This window comes from Podarcis muralis, chromosome 14 (assembly GCF_964188315.1).
Source record: "Podarcis muralis chromosome 14, rPodMur119.hap1.1, whole genome shotgun sequence".
In the NCBI taxonomy this organism is placed as follows: Eukaryota; Metazoa; Chordata; class Lepidosauria; order Squamata; family Lacertidae; genus Podarcis; species Podarcis muralis.
In genome coordinates this window covers 28,437,555-28,454,466 of record NC_135668.1, presented here as the reverse complement: position 1 = coordinate 28,454,466, position 16,912 = coordinate 28,437,555, and the positions used below count along the sequence as shown (strand labels likewise).

Here is a 16,912-nt window from a genome sequence, read left to right as displayed (position 1 = left end):
GAGATGAGATGCACATTAATGGCTCTTTCTTTGTATCTAGAGACACAGACACCCAGGTTATTTAAATTACTTAATTTTTTAATTATTTTATTACTGAAGTGTACAAAAAAGGAAATGCAAGCAAGTATAAAGGAAAATACTAGTCTTGACCTTGTCTAATATTATAGTAACACTTAATATATCACTTTTACAAACAGTTTAAGCTAATACAAACACTCCCCACTCGCTCCAACTTCACTTCTATCATAATTCTGCTTTTTTATTATACACCATGCCTTCACATTAAATACAACTCCTGACTGTTCCTTGATGTATTTGACCACAAGACCCCAACCACTTAAGCACTTCCTTATACTCCTTTTTATCATCATCACCATCACTTTAATTATCCCTGGTTGTTCCCATTACTTTCTAATCTGCTCAACTTTATTTGGTTTTCACCTATCCTTCTACCATCTGGCATGCACTAACCGTGTTATGACGAAAATATGCACAACACCCGTGTCTTTTGGTATACAGTGGTACCTCGTGTTACAGACGCTTCAGGTTACAGACGCTTCAGGTTACAGACTCCGCTAACCCAGAAATAGTACCTCAGGTTAAGAACTTTGCTTCAGGATGAGAACAGAAATCGTGTGGCGGCAGCGCGGCGGCAGCGGGAGGCCCCATTAGCTAAAGTGGTACCTCAGGTTAAGAACAGTTTCAGGTTAAGAACGGACCTCCAGAACAAATTAAGTTCTTAACCTGAGGTACCACTGTACTAATACTTAACATAACTATAATTATTATTCCATAATTATTCCAAATTAAAAATAATGCAAGTATCACCTCAGTTAGCAAACACCAGAAACTTTCCACATTGAGGCATTTCTACCACATATGATAGGGGGAAAAGATTACTGTATTGACAAAAGCCAACAATGACAATTTCCCATTTCCCACACTATTTATTTTTCCAAGATGTCCAGTGCCATTAGGTAGCTATCTTAATATAGTTTTCTTTGTAGGTTATAAACACTATGAAAGCTGTCCCTTTACTAGTTGAAAACCAACAACCTGTACTTCATTACAGAGAGAAATGGAAGAAGGAAACACAAATATAGGTGAAGTTCTCAGTGGCAATGCTCTTTAAGGTTTGATAGATTTTTTTCAATAAGTATGTACTTAATGCATTGTAAGTGTGTACCACCTTGCGAGGCAGTGTAATTCTTTGAGAATAAAGTCAATATTTACATTTAGCATTTCTAGTCTGGCCTCCATCTTGCCCACGAGGCTACCTGTAGCCATGCATTGGCCAGGATCCAAAAAGTTACCTGGATGCGCCCAGTAAATTTGAAGATTGATAATCAGGACAGTGAACAGAAACTGCTTGTTCAAGTACACTGGAGGGAAAGGGGAAGTAAAGAAACAGAAATGTTATTGGGTGGAAGGGAAGAGATTGTTCTGAGGAAAAGAATTTAAGGAACAGAAACTGATGGTGTGCAGAAAAGAGGGTGGGGCGAGGACTATGGTGACTGTTAGGGCCTGGGTCAGAGAGGGAGGTGGATTCTCCCTAGAAGGAAACAGCTCTTATGGAAGGAAGATGGAGAAGTCCAGGGCAGGGGTTGTGAGACTACCAGATGGCAAGTAGCTTTGCTGGCAAGAAGGTAGCGGAGCTACACGCAGGGGGAACTCAAGAGTGGTGACAGACACAGACTTCTGCCAAAGATATTCAAAGCTGCTCTTAAGCAAGAGCACAGGAAGCATACAGAGGATGTGAGCCAGCACTAAGGATTAGGAGGGCAGATGGAACTATAAGGAGGGAGATGGGAGGACAAGAAATAAAGCTGGCAACAACAGAATCAAGGCAATGGGGGTGGAGGGGAAAGACACAACTGGGGAGCAAAGGGGCAAGAGAAAGGATATGGAGGAGGCCCTACAGACAGAGTGATGTTAAGCAGGTATTGGTGGGAAGGCAATGCATCATTGGAAAGGATACAAAATACTTTTAAAGGCCTTAATCTCACAACTGCTAACAACGCCTTTACACTGACCCTGAAAACAACTCTCTTCTTCATAATCAAGGATCATTTTATGCCCATAAAGAGTTCACAGTTTTTTGTCATCTACAAATAAGAGCCCAATGCTGAAGACATTCTACCCTCGGCTTTAACTGGAAAACATTATGACTACAATAATCTGGAGTAGAGTTTAACTCTGCTTTCAATACTTCTTGAGAACACTCTGAGATTTGCATCATTTCATCCCTTAGCAAAAGCATGCCTCTGTCTGGAGAAAAATTATTTGGGCCTTGAGGTGTGTTGGGGAAGCAAGTAGAATGCAAAAGCAGCAACAGGAAGTTGCATAAGTATTGAAGATTGCATTTTTATCTGCCACAACACTCTGCCTCAAATTGTTCATTGAGCTATTGAGCATCATCTTAGGATTTCTTCCATGGTGAGCCAACATCAGTGCAGATCCCATCAGTGATCTGATGGAAGCCTTTTTCTTTTTTTTGATGGCATACAATAACAGTTTAGACACACAAGTAGAGCATTTTCTATACAAGGTTGACCTGTCTCAAAATGTTCCCATGCCTTACAAGCCTAAACCCCTCTTCCAAACGTCCTTCCCTTATTCACACACTTAAATCTCCAGCTTTGCCTGCCTAGCTAACTTTGCATGCAGAACAGATATCATTTCTTCAAAAGAAGAAGCAGAAGAGTTTGGATTTGATATCCCGCTTTATCACTACCCAAAGGAGTCTCAAAGCGGCTAACATTCTCCTTTCCCTTCCTCCCCCACAACAAACACTCTCTGAGGTGAGACTGTGGGGCTGAGAGACTTCAGAGAAGTGTGACTAGCCCAAGGTCACCCAGCAGCTGCATGTGGAGGAGCGGAGACGCGAACCCGGTTTACCAGATTATGAGTCTACCGCTCTTAACCACTACACTAAACTGGCTGTTTTAGATCATCTGAATTTTACCATCCTATCTAACAACTTGTTTTTTCCCTTCCAGGACTGCAACAATGCAGTCACTATCCATGCAGAGGTACAAATCCCCCCCCCCAATACTTTTGACAACTGAGACCTTTGCATCAGGCAGACAAGTAACTTTGCAGTTAGTATGCCCATTACAAATCTAGGTCCCTAAGTAAATAATCTAAAATTAAGAACATAAGAAGAACCTGATGCATCAGGCCAGTGGCTCACCCAGTACAGCATCTTATTTTCACAGTGGCTAACCATATGCCTATGGGAAGTCCCCATGGCATTACCCTCAGAGGCACATCCTTGTTATGAGAGGATATCAGTTCATCACCAGAGGGATGCTCATTTTTTAGACATCTGTGCTCTTTTCCTCATTATGATCCCATCTGTCCCAAGACCCCGCATCAAATGAACACCACCACACCCCTGAAAGTCTCATTATCTCTCTCTTTACCTCTCAAATTATCCAAGTTAGCCATCTTGGCCTCAACATGAAAAGTCAGAAGCTCTTTGCACTGACCACATACTGAGAACTGCCCTGAGATCTTCAGGTGAAGGATAGTATACCAATTTAATAAATAAAATAAAAAATACCTGTGACTCTGCTCAGCAGGATAAACACTGGACAGTGAACGTACATACACCCACACACCCCAGTAAGCATCTGCTGGCTTTCTACCATCATTAGGTCTTTGGCTAGAAGGCCTTTTCAGTTGCAACATAAAATGTCTTGATTTTAAGTACAAGCAGCACACAACAGGTTATCACCATTACTGCAACTATAGCAGTGCTAATTAGTGCTTCTGAAATGAGTGCAAAACACTTTAAAATGTTACCCTACAGAGATTTGGTCCAGTTTTCTTGAGGAGGGGAAATGAATAGCCTTGTATGGTTTTGAGCAATGCATCTGGAGCAGGAAATAAAGGGGGAACGCACAAGCAACCTTCAAAAAAACTGCTTATAGGTGGCTGAATTATACATTCCCTAGCCTCCCCTGCCAGACTCCAATCTCATTCAGTATAACTGATAAAAGGTATTTCAGTGAAACAGCTCATCAATATTTCTTTCCAGCCTCATTATCCAGCATGCACCCTTTCTAACATGCAGCGATGGTCCTTTGTAGTGGTCATCAATATACTGTACCCCTCACAATATTTTAATCTCGTATCCATAGTTTAAAAATACAACTTAGAAGTAAGGGATACGCCTGACGTTTAGGAAAATAGTATGTGACAGATGAACAAACAGCTGTTGCCTTGGTGTCCCTCAAAACATCAGATCAAGAACCACTACAAATTAAAATGTTGTTTTCATTTGGATCAACTTCTGTTGGTGCAAATGCATATGGACATTCAAGCTACAGTGAGTTTACACCCATCAGGAAGATTGGAAGGCCAGCTTACTACTGCAATCATCACTGCAGTTCTACACACACTTTGTGGAATTTCATTTTGTTTGAGTGGAACTTGCTATCAAGTAAATCTATCTCAGTGAAGGTGCTTGCCTCTTCAGAGAAACAGAAGCCTAACAACATACATTGCAACTTATTATACTGGTCAATAGATTGATTAGTCTGCTACATAACAAATGTTGCATTATTACATAACCTACCTCCATTTGTGGATGAGAATTTTTTCACTTTCTAATCTGACTGATGATGTGGACAGCTAAAAAAAATATTACTCAAGGATTGACAAAGTCCCAGCTAAGTTTCCAGAAGCATACTGACAAGTTCTTGACCCAATTTTTGCTAGACTGTATAGGGAAAATCACTCTTAATAGGTTGCCAACCATCTCTCACCCCATTTTCAACTGGATGAGCTGGTTTAATGCCACAGAATGTTCACAAGCATTGTAACTGTTTAAAGGGAAACTGTCAGTTATGACAAAATTTAAATTCTGTGACCTGAACTTGCCCGACAATGCTAGGCTGTAGGTTTTGTTGGCAGTTAAGATTACTCCCCTCCCTACTGTTATGAAACCTCATTTTGAGGTTCGCTTTTTTCTGTACCTTTACCTCTCTTCAGAAACAATTGCCCTGCAAAGATTTAATACAACCCTTCACAAAAGGAGTATGCATTGTCCAACATCTGGCTGGACATTACATGAGCCCCTTGTAATACGTTTAGGCTCTTCCTTATCTATGTGACGCCTATAACCCATTAAAGCCTTCGTCATCTGGAAAGAATTCTGTTCTATACATCCACATGCCCTGGAGCCTTCTAACAAATCTCAGTGCAGCCAAAGGCCTAGAAAGCAATGCAGCACTTCTTCAAAGGTGAATAGTAAAGAATCTGACAAAGAAAATAAACCTAGCAGCTAATATTGAGGAGGAGACAAACGTAATCTGCTCCCACCTAGAAACCTTTGCCTGGGAGCCTGATGCTCTTGAAACTTGCACTTGTTCTTTCTTTTCCAAAAAGAAAAATGCTAAGTATTGTTTCCTAGCAAGAGTGCAAAATACACAATAAAGTACACTGATGGTGCTCAGTCAATGGGGATTACAAGAGATGCTTATCGGGACAGGAACTGGACTGCTCTCTCAGAAGACAAGTCAATTAAATATTTCAGCTTTAGGTGTTTTGTCATTCCCCCGCCAGCAAAAACGAAATCCTACTACCAAAAATTGTGCAAAGATAAAGTAAGTATCCAAATGCAACAAAAAATAATCATAAATCAGTATGATTGAACATTCACAATCTCAAGCAGGACAAATGAACTTCCCTCAAAGGAAGGGGAGGAACTGACATCCAGTCAAATGATGCCTTTTTTGTGGACCAGAACCCTGTGGTTATTATCCAAAGTCTTTCCAACAGGAGGCTGGAAACATGAGATCAGGTCCTTTCAGTTGTGGCCCCCCATTTGTGCACTGCTCTCCCCAGGGAGGCACATACTATTGGTGTTTTGGTGCCACTGATAGAAAAAGGCTTTTCTTTTTCTCCAGGCTTTTGGCCCTTAACTTGAAGACTGGCACTGTGGCATATTTTAGTCCTTCCTTTCAAAAGTTGCAGAGTATAGAACATGTTCAGGTATTTGGCCAAGGAATGCAATCTGAGATTCTGCCAAGCATATTGTTTCTGCAATATGGTGACAAGGGCTTTGCCACTATACTTACCTACTTCAGATTCCTCCAATAACTTGTCTGTGGTCAGAAATACTCACAGGAAATCAAGAACTAAATTGGCATGTGAAAGGGTATAAGCTTGCTTCAATCTGTGTAAATCTTCAGTTTCTAGAGGTCCATGATAAATATGGTGACAAATACAGAGAAACAGAAACAGATAGTGACAGCTAAGAAAGAGCCTGATTAAATTTCATGTAGTTCTGTTCACCCTCCTCTTTTTTCAGATCTTTTTATGGAAATAAGTGCATTATGTCTGCTTGATACTGTAGAGGACTAGAGAATACAAATAATTTTCGGAATAAATTATCATTTGTTTTACTATACTATAATGTTGATTTCTGTTTTTACTGTTTTTGCCTGCTCCTCATAAACTGGCAAAACCAAAGATATGCTAGGTTCCTTACAATTCAGCAGTTTGTAGCTTCATTTGTAATGAAAACTTGTGATTTCCAATATGTAAAGAGGACTTTAAAAAAGTATTGCATTTTTTATTTTTTCCATAAATTTACAATTTTCCCCATAGCTTCAAGATTTTCATAAATTTTACATCTCTTGTTGTACAGGAAGCCTTCCTACTTGGTCAGTGCTCTTCAATTGATTCAAAATGCCTCTAGAACCCTCTCCTGTCACTCCTCTGGCACAGCATGTTTGTAGCATGCAAATATTAAAAACCCAATTTTATTAGGACCAACTACAAAATGTCACAAAACAGCGAGCAAGGTTTTGAGTTATTAATCACCTCCCTGGTCCAGTCACCTGTCCCCTCCCTGCAAGTTTTTAGCAGCCAAGAGAGACAAGGATCCAGAATGCAAGTGGTCGCCCTGACTGATCCAAACACATTGTCCACACCCTTGAGCCTTATTAAATGAAACTCATCCAACACAACAGGACTAGACAGTGCTCTGGACATCCTTCAGCTTTCGTAACTGGAGTCAGTCAGGGCCCCACCCTCCCAGGCCAGGTAGAAAAGGCATGCAAGGCAGGGAACAGGTCCTCCAGGACTCACAGCCAAGAAGGTCTACCTACATTCCTGTGTTTTACACATTTGTACAGGATTCTGGGAATTGTGATTCTGTGAGAATCTAAGCATGATCGTAAGTATAATGGAGCACTTAACTCACCATCAGAGGGTGATAAGAGGAATAGCAAAGAAAGATGGGTTTAACTCCATATGGTCTCTATTTATATTAACTATAGTACAGTAATCTCCCATCTCTTGTCATAGTAGGCACTATGGAGAAATTATTTTAATGCTCTAGATTGAAGTATACCCTGTGGGTGTGAGCTTAATCTGTAATGTAAAACATTTCCCAAGTGTTCTGATGCCATGCAGATGACTGCACACAAGATTTAACACCTGTACATGCATTTATCCTGGAAGATAACACTTTATGCTTTAGTTACAGGTAGGTAGCCATGCTGGTCTGCCGTAGTAAAAATTAAAAAAAAAGTTCCTTCCAGTAGCACCTTAGAGACCAACTAAGTTTATTGGTATGAGCTTTCATGTGCATGCATTCAGGTATCTGAAGAAGTGTGCATGCACACGAATGCTCATACCAGTAACAAACTTGGTCTCTAAGGTGTTACTAGAAGGAACTTTTTTATTTTGTTTCGACTTTATGCTTGGTAATTGTTTTTAAAAATTTCAATAAAGTTTGTAATTTAAAAAGTATAAAGCCTAAGATTACTTTTGGAAACTCATTAAGACTGACTCACTCTCAACCGCACATGTACCCAAAGTATCTTCACTGGCTCCCAGTTGATTACCGTGTGACTTCCAACCTCTCAATCATCCTTGTTTAGACTGCTATGCTCTGTACTTGAACCAAACCTTCTCATTCTTCGTCCATCCGCTTTGCAGTACCTCCTCTCCATGAAATCTGCCCCTCCATTTTCCTTTTCCAACACAATCCCTTTCAACCAATCCATCACTTCCTCGTCTTTCCAAGACTACCAGTTTCATCTGTTCTGCAGTTTCTACTATTCTCTCTGTGCTTTTATCAAACCCCATCATCTCCCATCACCTTCCATCTATCCAAAATATGCCCTAATCCTAAAGGCATTGCCCAGAAACAAGCACAATTGACATCCATACAGCTTACTTCATGCAATGCATTTAGGACTGAGAGTGCTTATTTCTGTTCTGCACCACATCTGAAAATTGCTTTAAATAAATGTTAAAATAATACCAACCTAATGGTTACAAATGACTCATGCCTCCTTCAGCAACCACCACTGACATTTTCTGTCTATATGCAATACCTTTAAGCCAATAAAGTTACTTTAAAAAAGAATTTCCAGTCTTTACTAGACAATAGTTACTAGTGTATCCATGAATAAAAATTCCACCCCATATCCCTGTAAATATAATTGATGAGAACTCCTAATGAAGTATAAAACCCTTCACAAACAAGTATGCATACACTATTCATATTTATGTGTGCATGAAATTTGCAATCTAATTTTTATTGGCAAACATACTTAAGTACTATGGGCTGGATTATTATTTTTACAGTGATGCACAGCTGCTTATTTGATCTTTGCAGCTTCAGCATGAAGAAATAAAAATGTAAAGATGACTTCTCAAAGCGCACTGAAGAAACACTGTGGATTATACAAGAAGAAAAACTGTAAATAGGAAGGTGCATGGTAAGGGCTGCTCATTAAAACAATTTGAATTGTGAAATTATTCTGCTTGTATCCAACACTGAGATTTAGATAGATCTTCAATGGAAATGGTTTGAGCAAAATTATAACTAAAAGCTGAAAATGGTGGCTTCTGCTTATTTGGCTATTTTGCTAGTGCTATTATGAAGTTTCTCCATCCTTGGAGGCCTAATCTTCATTATTACTATCATCTAAAAATACTAAGTACCTTGCTTGTTAGCAGTTTCCTCACATCCAACAAGCCTAGTATTTGATTTTAACTGAGAGATTTACATTCATAAATTCACCTGTACAGAAGAACACATGACTAGATATTTTAATTCAAAATCTTTCTTTAGTTTCCATCACCATCACTCCTTAAAATCAGGAAACATAACTAACAAGAAACACTTCAAGGATCTTTCCACTTCCCAACGGCACTCCTTTAAAATGAGAGTGTAAAGACAGAAGCCTCTCAATATGCACTTTTGACATCCGTTCAGAAGACAGCATCAACAATGACAGTTTTAGAAATAATTAAACTCTGATCTATATGTAAATGTTACGAAAACCTAGAACTGAAGTAATGAAGACATTCACACAAAGATCACACAACGTACTACTCCACAACTAGCTGTTTATTTATACGCTTCCCCATCACTTAGCGCAGAGCTTTCCAAACTGTGTGTCACGACATGTTACTGTGTTGGCTGCAGTGTGTAGGTGTCACACGAAAGCTCCCCGTGCTCCTCCCGGGGCTGGAAAGGGGTGAGTTTAACATCCAGTTTGATAGTAAAACTTAATTACTGAGTCGCAAAATGATGCATGTCTAAAAAGTGTGTAACCAACATGAAAAATTTGGAAAGCTCTGACATAGTGCATAAACTGCGGGACTCACTCCCTTGGGAAGCAATGATGGCCACTCATCTGTAAAGCTTTAAAAAAAGGATTGGACAAATTCATGGAGGAGAAGACTATCAATGGCTAACAGCCAAGATGGTGTGCTTCTGAAAACCAGGGTGCTCCTGTGATCAGGTCCTGCTTGAAGATTCCCACAGGCATCCTGTGGCCAGTGTGGTACAGATGGGCCACCAGCCTGATCTAGCAGGCTCATTTTATGTTCTTAATATGAGCTATTATATCATCACACACACAAAATCTCATAGGTGAATAAGAATAAGGAACTGGGGAATTCACAACCCTCTAAAAAGAACAATGCTGGGTAAGGAACCAATGTTTTCAGAACCTGTTTGATTTTAAAAAGTAACTAGATGATATATTAGGACACAGGAAATTTTCAATGGCAGAAGAAAAATTCTGACTATCTGGCACTCAAGCTATTTAATGTCTCAGAATGTTTTCGTTTGAATACAACATTTAAAAAGAGGCAGCTCTGATGTTTACTAAGAAAATACAAAGCAAAACGGAAGAACACATCTCCCTGTAATTTAACAGCTTTTAGTGACAGTTTTACACACAATGGGCTGGATCCACACTGAAGTTAGCTGAACTTAGGTTCCACTGAAATCAATGGGACAAGTTAGTTATGCTGCCATTTAAATCCCACTGCTTTCAATGAGTACTAAGTGCAACCAACTTACTCTGAATCCAAGCCAGGATTATTTCTTTTAATGCCTGTATTTATCTTACTTGTTAAGAATACTAACAGGAGGCTGACAAAATATTTCAGTTTAGACTGCACACAAATGTTAGCAGAAATAATTATTCAAGTTACAGTAGGGGATATTTGCTTGGTATCAAAGCGATCCAACAGGGCTTGGAAAGCCATAAAAGATGGAAAGTCTCCCCTGCCTACTTTCTTTGGGAGCATCCTTGAAAATATTCATTACTTGAAACTGTGGTCATGGTTCTATGACAATTTACAGTGAGCTGTAACCCTTTCTTGCCATCCCTCAATAAAGCATTTGCCCCACCTGACACTTGAAGTAGGGTTTTTCACAAGATCTACAAACTAACATTTACTCTTCCCATAACTCAGGAAGCAGAAGGACTGGACATTTTCTGTGTCACAGAACTTCAATTTTTGGTTGAGAATATGTCAAACACAGGTAAGCAGGAAAACTTAATATAAATTTCAAAAGGCAAAATATTTTCCCCAGCAATTTGACTGCTAACTTACAAAGAATCTCTTAAGTAAATAAAAGTTGCTTTATCTAAACAAAGGATTGTCCTCGATAACAAAACAGAAGGCATTTTTTTAAGCCTGCAACCTTCATTATGCCATGCCTGCGGGTCATCCCTGCCCACCTCTCCAAAAGAAACCAATGAATAAGATTGATGAAAGAAGTCAGTTTCACATTTCTGGCTACAAACCAGTAAGGACAGAAAATTGAGAAGAACTATATCAGTTTCCTTATGCTGATTTTTGGGAAAGCAAGGGTAATAAGCAGTAAAGTTAAGCATTATCGGGAGAAAGGAAAGTTAGCATATGCATTGAAAAGATATTAGAGGGAGGGGACAAAAACTTGCCTACTCAGATAGGAACTGGGGGTTAGATAGAGGGCAGTAGAAGTAGACCAACATAAAATTCCAGTTTTTAAAAAGAAACATAGGAAGAGCCCTGCTGTATCAGGCCAAAGGCCCATCTAGCGGAGCAGCTTGTTCCCACAGTGGCTATCCAGATGACTATGGGAAGCTGAGAGCATCAGGACTCTCCCTGTTAGCGATTACCAGGAGATGATATTTAGAGGCATGCTGCCTCCGACAATGGCATCTATTTAAAAAACACAATCTAGTAATTCATCAAGTAATTTTATCAAGCTCTCATGAGGAGGAATTGCACACACATATATGTATTCCCTCTCTCCAGAGAGGCATTGAAGGAAGAGGTAAAAGATTGAGGTGGAAATCTTTTGCCACCCGGATCAACCAAGCTTAAAACAACTACCTAATAAATGTAGCATCCTAGCCAATAAGAGTCTGTTACCAATACCTTGCTGTATTTACTGCACTAAGATTAATGAAGCAACCCCAAGTGTGAAGGAAAACAGATAAACCTTTTTATGCTTTACAACAAGCTGCCTGCAGAAATGGGCACTAGGCTTCCTTAAGTCTCCTACTGCAGCAAGATTCCACACACACACACCCCAAACACAAAAGGCAATGGAGGTTATAAACAGGATCCATTCATCTTCACCTCACAAAGAGAGCTGCCATCACTGTGTACACATGTCCCAAAGGAGCAAAGAACCTTTCTGAAAAGCCAGGATAAAAAAGCCATAAAAGCAACATGTGTGATTTCCAAAAGCATTAAGACATTGAGAGACACTGTAAACAAAATAATCCCTTGGTAAATGAATTTTAACTGGAAAGCATTTGACATGCATTTTGACATATTATCTATAAAAAGGTATTAAACATGTGGTTTCTATTTTGCTTTCAAAGACATCGTGATTATAAAAGTCTACAGTATGTAGGGAAAATAAACACCCCCTCTCAACCTACTAGACACATTTTGTTATTCAATATTTAACATGTGACTATTGTAATCATTGTTGAATTTTATAGTATGTAAACAGTCAAGTCTTCAAAACAGATTAAGAAATATACTAAATACTTTTTATTTAAAAAACAATCCTTTGTGTTTACCAAGGGTGGGTATGTTGAGGACTAAAAAAAGGAAATTATGATCTATTACTATGATACCCCCTGGGGAATCACAGCAAGCAACTAGAATTGTAGCAGCCATATCAAACCTCACTCATTTAGCGAGTAGGGCATTTCAAGACTCTCAGAAAAGGCTTTTAATATATATACTACCACACACACACACACACACACACACACTTTATTCGGATGAAGGATTGGCTGCAAAATCATCTCAGATATTTTTAAACTCACTCTTTTTTCTCTAGCTGTCATGCATGGAGGCTATACTAAGAAAATAGCAGTGTATAAGAGGGAAGAGCAAGTGAGATTCAGCACTTTTGGTTTCCTCTCACTTTAAAACAGGAAACCAAGGTGGTGGGAGTTTCCTCCTATCTGCTATCCCTCTAGAGAGTTCAGAGCGCTTTAGATTTCAACATGAGAGAATTTCTTCTCAGGAAATGAGCTAAAAAGCCTTTTCCATCACATGAGCTTAAGGATCTAAATACAGCCAAAGTTTCTATTCAGTTTCTTACTCCCATTAAAATAAGCCCTTGATCATTTCATCTACGATTTCAAATAAAATGTAGGTTTAACAAACCTCTTGGGAAGTAGAAAAAATGCATGCACACATGGCTTATAGTTTTATTTACTTCCTCTGAAAGGCAGCTGTTGCTCACACACCCATAATTTGGGTTCCCTGCCTACTGCACTAGCATCTTTGGATGGAGTAATAAAACCTTTGCAATCCAGGTCAAGGATTACAAAAAAAGGAAATTTGAACGAACACCAACATCAAAAGGATCTACTACAAAACCAGTTTCCACCCTTTGAAAGTGAAAGTTTGGGGAGGAGGGTCTCTCAGTTTCCACTCCTTTCAGGCACCCTTCTCTGCCACTGGCAAATACTAAGCATTTAAAAGTCAGGGAGAGCTGTCAAAACTTCGGGATAAGAGGATTAGGGAAAGACACATTTTCCTCCTTGTTCTCTGCCCCTTGCACTGTTGAAGAAACGTATGGAAGAGGGGCAGAAAAGAGGGGGGCAAAAGCTGGGTAGGTGAAAGAAGCCAGATTCTGGACAAACTCCGTTCCACGTAAGCGAATAGGACGATCATCTTTGTCAAAGAAGAAGGGGCAGCTTTGTGCGGGACCCCCTTTTTAGATTATTCCTCTTGAGATGGGGAGGGAGGAGACGCACATAACCTACTCTGCACTCCTCAAATTCGTGGCCTTCAAGGGGGCGAGGACCCACTGAGCCAGCTCAAGGTGGAGGAGCAAAGAAGAGAGAGAGAGGGAGGGAGAGGCAGGCTGATCTGATGCAGGTGTGGGGAGAGAGAAGAGTCGCCCACAACTTGGGCAGCAGAACGAGGTCTCCTCTCCTCCTCAGCCCTGGCCAACCTCGCAGGGCGGGGGGTTGAGAGAAAAGCACCTCGGAGGGAAAGTAGACTCGAGCGGACTCGCTTCCTAGGGTGGCGGCTGATGAGAAAAGCAAGGGAGGCCATACGGGGGGAGGCAAACTCAGTTCAATGGGTGAGCCAAAAGGCGCTCCCCCCCACACCTCACTTCTTCCTCCGTCCCTCCCTCAGCGCCTCTCTTCCCTCTCCTCTTACACACCCCCGGATCGCCGCCAGCCAGCCAGCCAGCCTTCCCTCCCTCCCTCTTTGCGCTCCTCCACTGGGTCGCCCGGCCGCCGGGCCAGGCCTGCTGCGGGGAGGAGGAGGGGGGCCCGGGAGTAGAGAAGAGCCGCGGCGGTGAGGCGGGGGGGGGGGGGGAGGAAGAGAGGAGGGGGGGCGGCTTGAAACTGCGCCTTTACCTTTAGTTCCGCACTGTCCGCCATCTTGAATCGCGGGGCGCAGGCGCAGTGAACCCCGCCGGGAGGCCGCCTCCCACCACCGCCGCCCCGCGCGCTGCGTTTGAATCAACGGCGCGCCGCCGCCGCCATTTTGTTGGTCCCTCCTCAGGGCGGGACGAGAGAGGGGAGGGGACCTCTCGTTGTGCCACCCTCGGATATTAACAGACGTATTGTATTAATGTCACTTCTCGTTATTAGCGTGGGGATGTAGAGTGTGGGGAGCCATTGAAATCAGTGGGGCATGAGGCATTTCAAGTCTACCTACTTTGAGCATTACTTATTTCTTTGGATGATATTATTATTATTATTATTATTATTATTATTATTATTATTATTATTATTAGTGCTTGGAGGCCTAAGCGTTTGGTCTGTTTCTTGTTCCAGTCCTCTCACTCCACCAATTCGAATATCTGCTGGCAGAATATCTGCTGAGTCCTCTGGTCTGGTGGTGCTGATTCTGAATGCTAGACCAGTCCATAATAAAAATAATAACAATAAATAAATAACAAAAACATATTTGTGCACAATCTGATTGTGCATGAGCTGGAAGATGTGGTTTGCATTACTGAGACTTGGGTGAGCTAGCTGGATAGGCCCAACTTTACACTGCTGTGCTCACCTGGGTTTTCAGTAAAGGCAATCCTTGTTTTGTGTGGGGTGGGGGGATACACTCCAGGCCCCCATGCATGTTGGCGGAGCATGCATAAGCCTGCTCTGCCCCGTTCCATACCCATTCCTCATAATTTTCGTGACTTATTTGTTGTTATTTATTAAATTTGTATATTGCCCTATACAGTACCCATCAATCTCAGGGCAGTTACAACATTTTGGGGCTACAGTGGTACCTCAGGTTACAAACGCTTCAGGTTACATACACTTCAGGTTACAGACTCCGCTAACCCAGAAATAGTGCTTCAGGTTAAGAACTTTGCTTCAGGATGAGAACAGAAATCGTGCTCCAGCGACATGGCAGCAGCAGGAGGCCCCATTAGCTAAAGTGCTTCAGGTTAAGAACAGTTTCAGGTTAAGTACGGACCTCTGGAACAAATTAAGTACTTAACCTGAGGTACCACTGTACTTCCAAGTTCAGTGCCATGCATGCGAGATCACATGTCATTCAGATGCAACTAAATCCATCGTTGCCTGTACTGCACCAGGCTAGACTAGGGCAGTGTTTCCCAACCTTTTTTGGGCAAAGGCACACTTGTTTCATGAAAAAAATCTCGAGGCACACCACCATGCCAGATGGGGAAAGGTCACTTTTTACTTATGTAAAAAAAAAAAAAAAAAAAAATAGTAACAGCATAGAAGGTAATGGTTAGGCTAGCATCCCTCTTCCAAATATGCTAGGTTTTTATTTGCAGGGACTGTTCTACATGGGAAAGCATTCAGCACTGTCATTCTCCCATCTGCCATCTGAATTGGTACTATTCTGGGTCAACTTACTCTGCTGCATGTGTAGATGAAAATGGCACCAAGTGTGGGGGAGTGGGCAGAACAGGTTTCAGATACAGGATATTAAGCATACACGTACTTCAGATTGAACTGGTTGCTTGCTTTGCAAGTTTTCATTTCCCAAATGACTGCCTTGGCAAGCGCAATACCTACCAGGCTCAACGCCGGTCTCGCGCTGCCGCTTCCCGCGCTCTCAAGGACCCGGGAGGAGGAAGGCGTGAAGGGAATCCCGAAGGCGCGAAAACCTCGCGCATGCGCAGGCCTTCCGCCTGCGACAGCCCAGTAGGCCGGCCGAAGCGAGCGGCGATGGGATGTGGGAGGGAGCTCGCTCGCCGCCCCGCGTGTGCCTATGTGGGGCACGTTACAGCCCCGTGACGTCAGCGCCACGCAGGCAGCCAGGCAGGCAGACGGCGAGAGCCCCGCGCTGGGCGGCCTCTCCTCGCCGCCGCCGCCCCACCTCTCGCCGCCCGATTCGCCCGCCTCCCTCCAGGCAACATCTCGCGGCACACCAGGCAACGTCTCGCGGCACACTAGTGTGCCGCGGAACACCGGTTGGGAAACACTGGACTAGGGGGTGTTGCTGTTGTCCATAAGAGCACCATCTACTTGACGCTTAATCTTGGGATGGACTTACATGGTTGGCACCTGATGTTGGGCCAGGGATGATGATGACGATGATGATGATGATTTATTACTTATACCCTGCCCATCTGGGCGGCTTCCAACAGGAGAATAAAAATACAATAAAATAAAATATCAGTCATAAAAACTTCCCTAAACAGGGCTGCTTTCAGATGTCTTCTAAACGTCAGATAGTAGTTTATTCCTAAAACAGATTGGGGATGCTGCTGGTTTACTGACCACCCTGTTGCCCAGCAGTATCCCTGATCTGGCTAACCAAGGGTATTGTTGGAGGACCCTAAAATGATAATCCTGGGTGGCATCAATATCCACGTCGATCCTGTTGTTCATGGCCTTCATGACAACTGTGGGTCTCTCTCAGATTGTCATTGGCCCAACGCTTCAGGAGGGGCACACCCTTAATGTGATATTAGCCCCAAATTATAGAAGACAGGGGGATGCAGTGCACTCCCTTGTCATGGTTAGATCATAATTTGGTTAATTTTGAACTGACAATGGCAATTCTCCCTGTAAGGGTGGTGGGCCTGCTCTGATAGCCCACCCTCGGAGACAGAGGGAACATAATGTATTCCTAAATGCTCAGGTGGGGGGTTTCCAGTGGTGAAAGTTGGTGATCC

At 42.0% G+C, this 16,912-nt stretch overlaps 1 protein-coding gene across 2 annotated transcripts in view; it reads right to left on the bottom strand.

The window, feature by feature from the left end:
• PIAS1 (protein inhibitor of activated STAT 1) overlaps nt 1-14,275 on the bottom strand; it is a 53,482-nt gene extending 39,207 nt beyond the window's left edge. For both annotated transcript variants that reach the window (XR_003703615.2, XM_028705337.2), the window contains exon 1: nt 14,160-14,275. Coding sequence is in view for 1 of the 2 variants with exons in the window: in XM_028705337.2 (XP_028561170.1) it covers nt 14,160-14,183 (24 nt within the window). In the remaining variant the exon portion in view is untranslated. The remainder of the gene's footprint in view (nt 1-14,159) is intronic.
• Nucleotides 14,276-16,912: the final 2,637 nt, after the last annotated feature.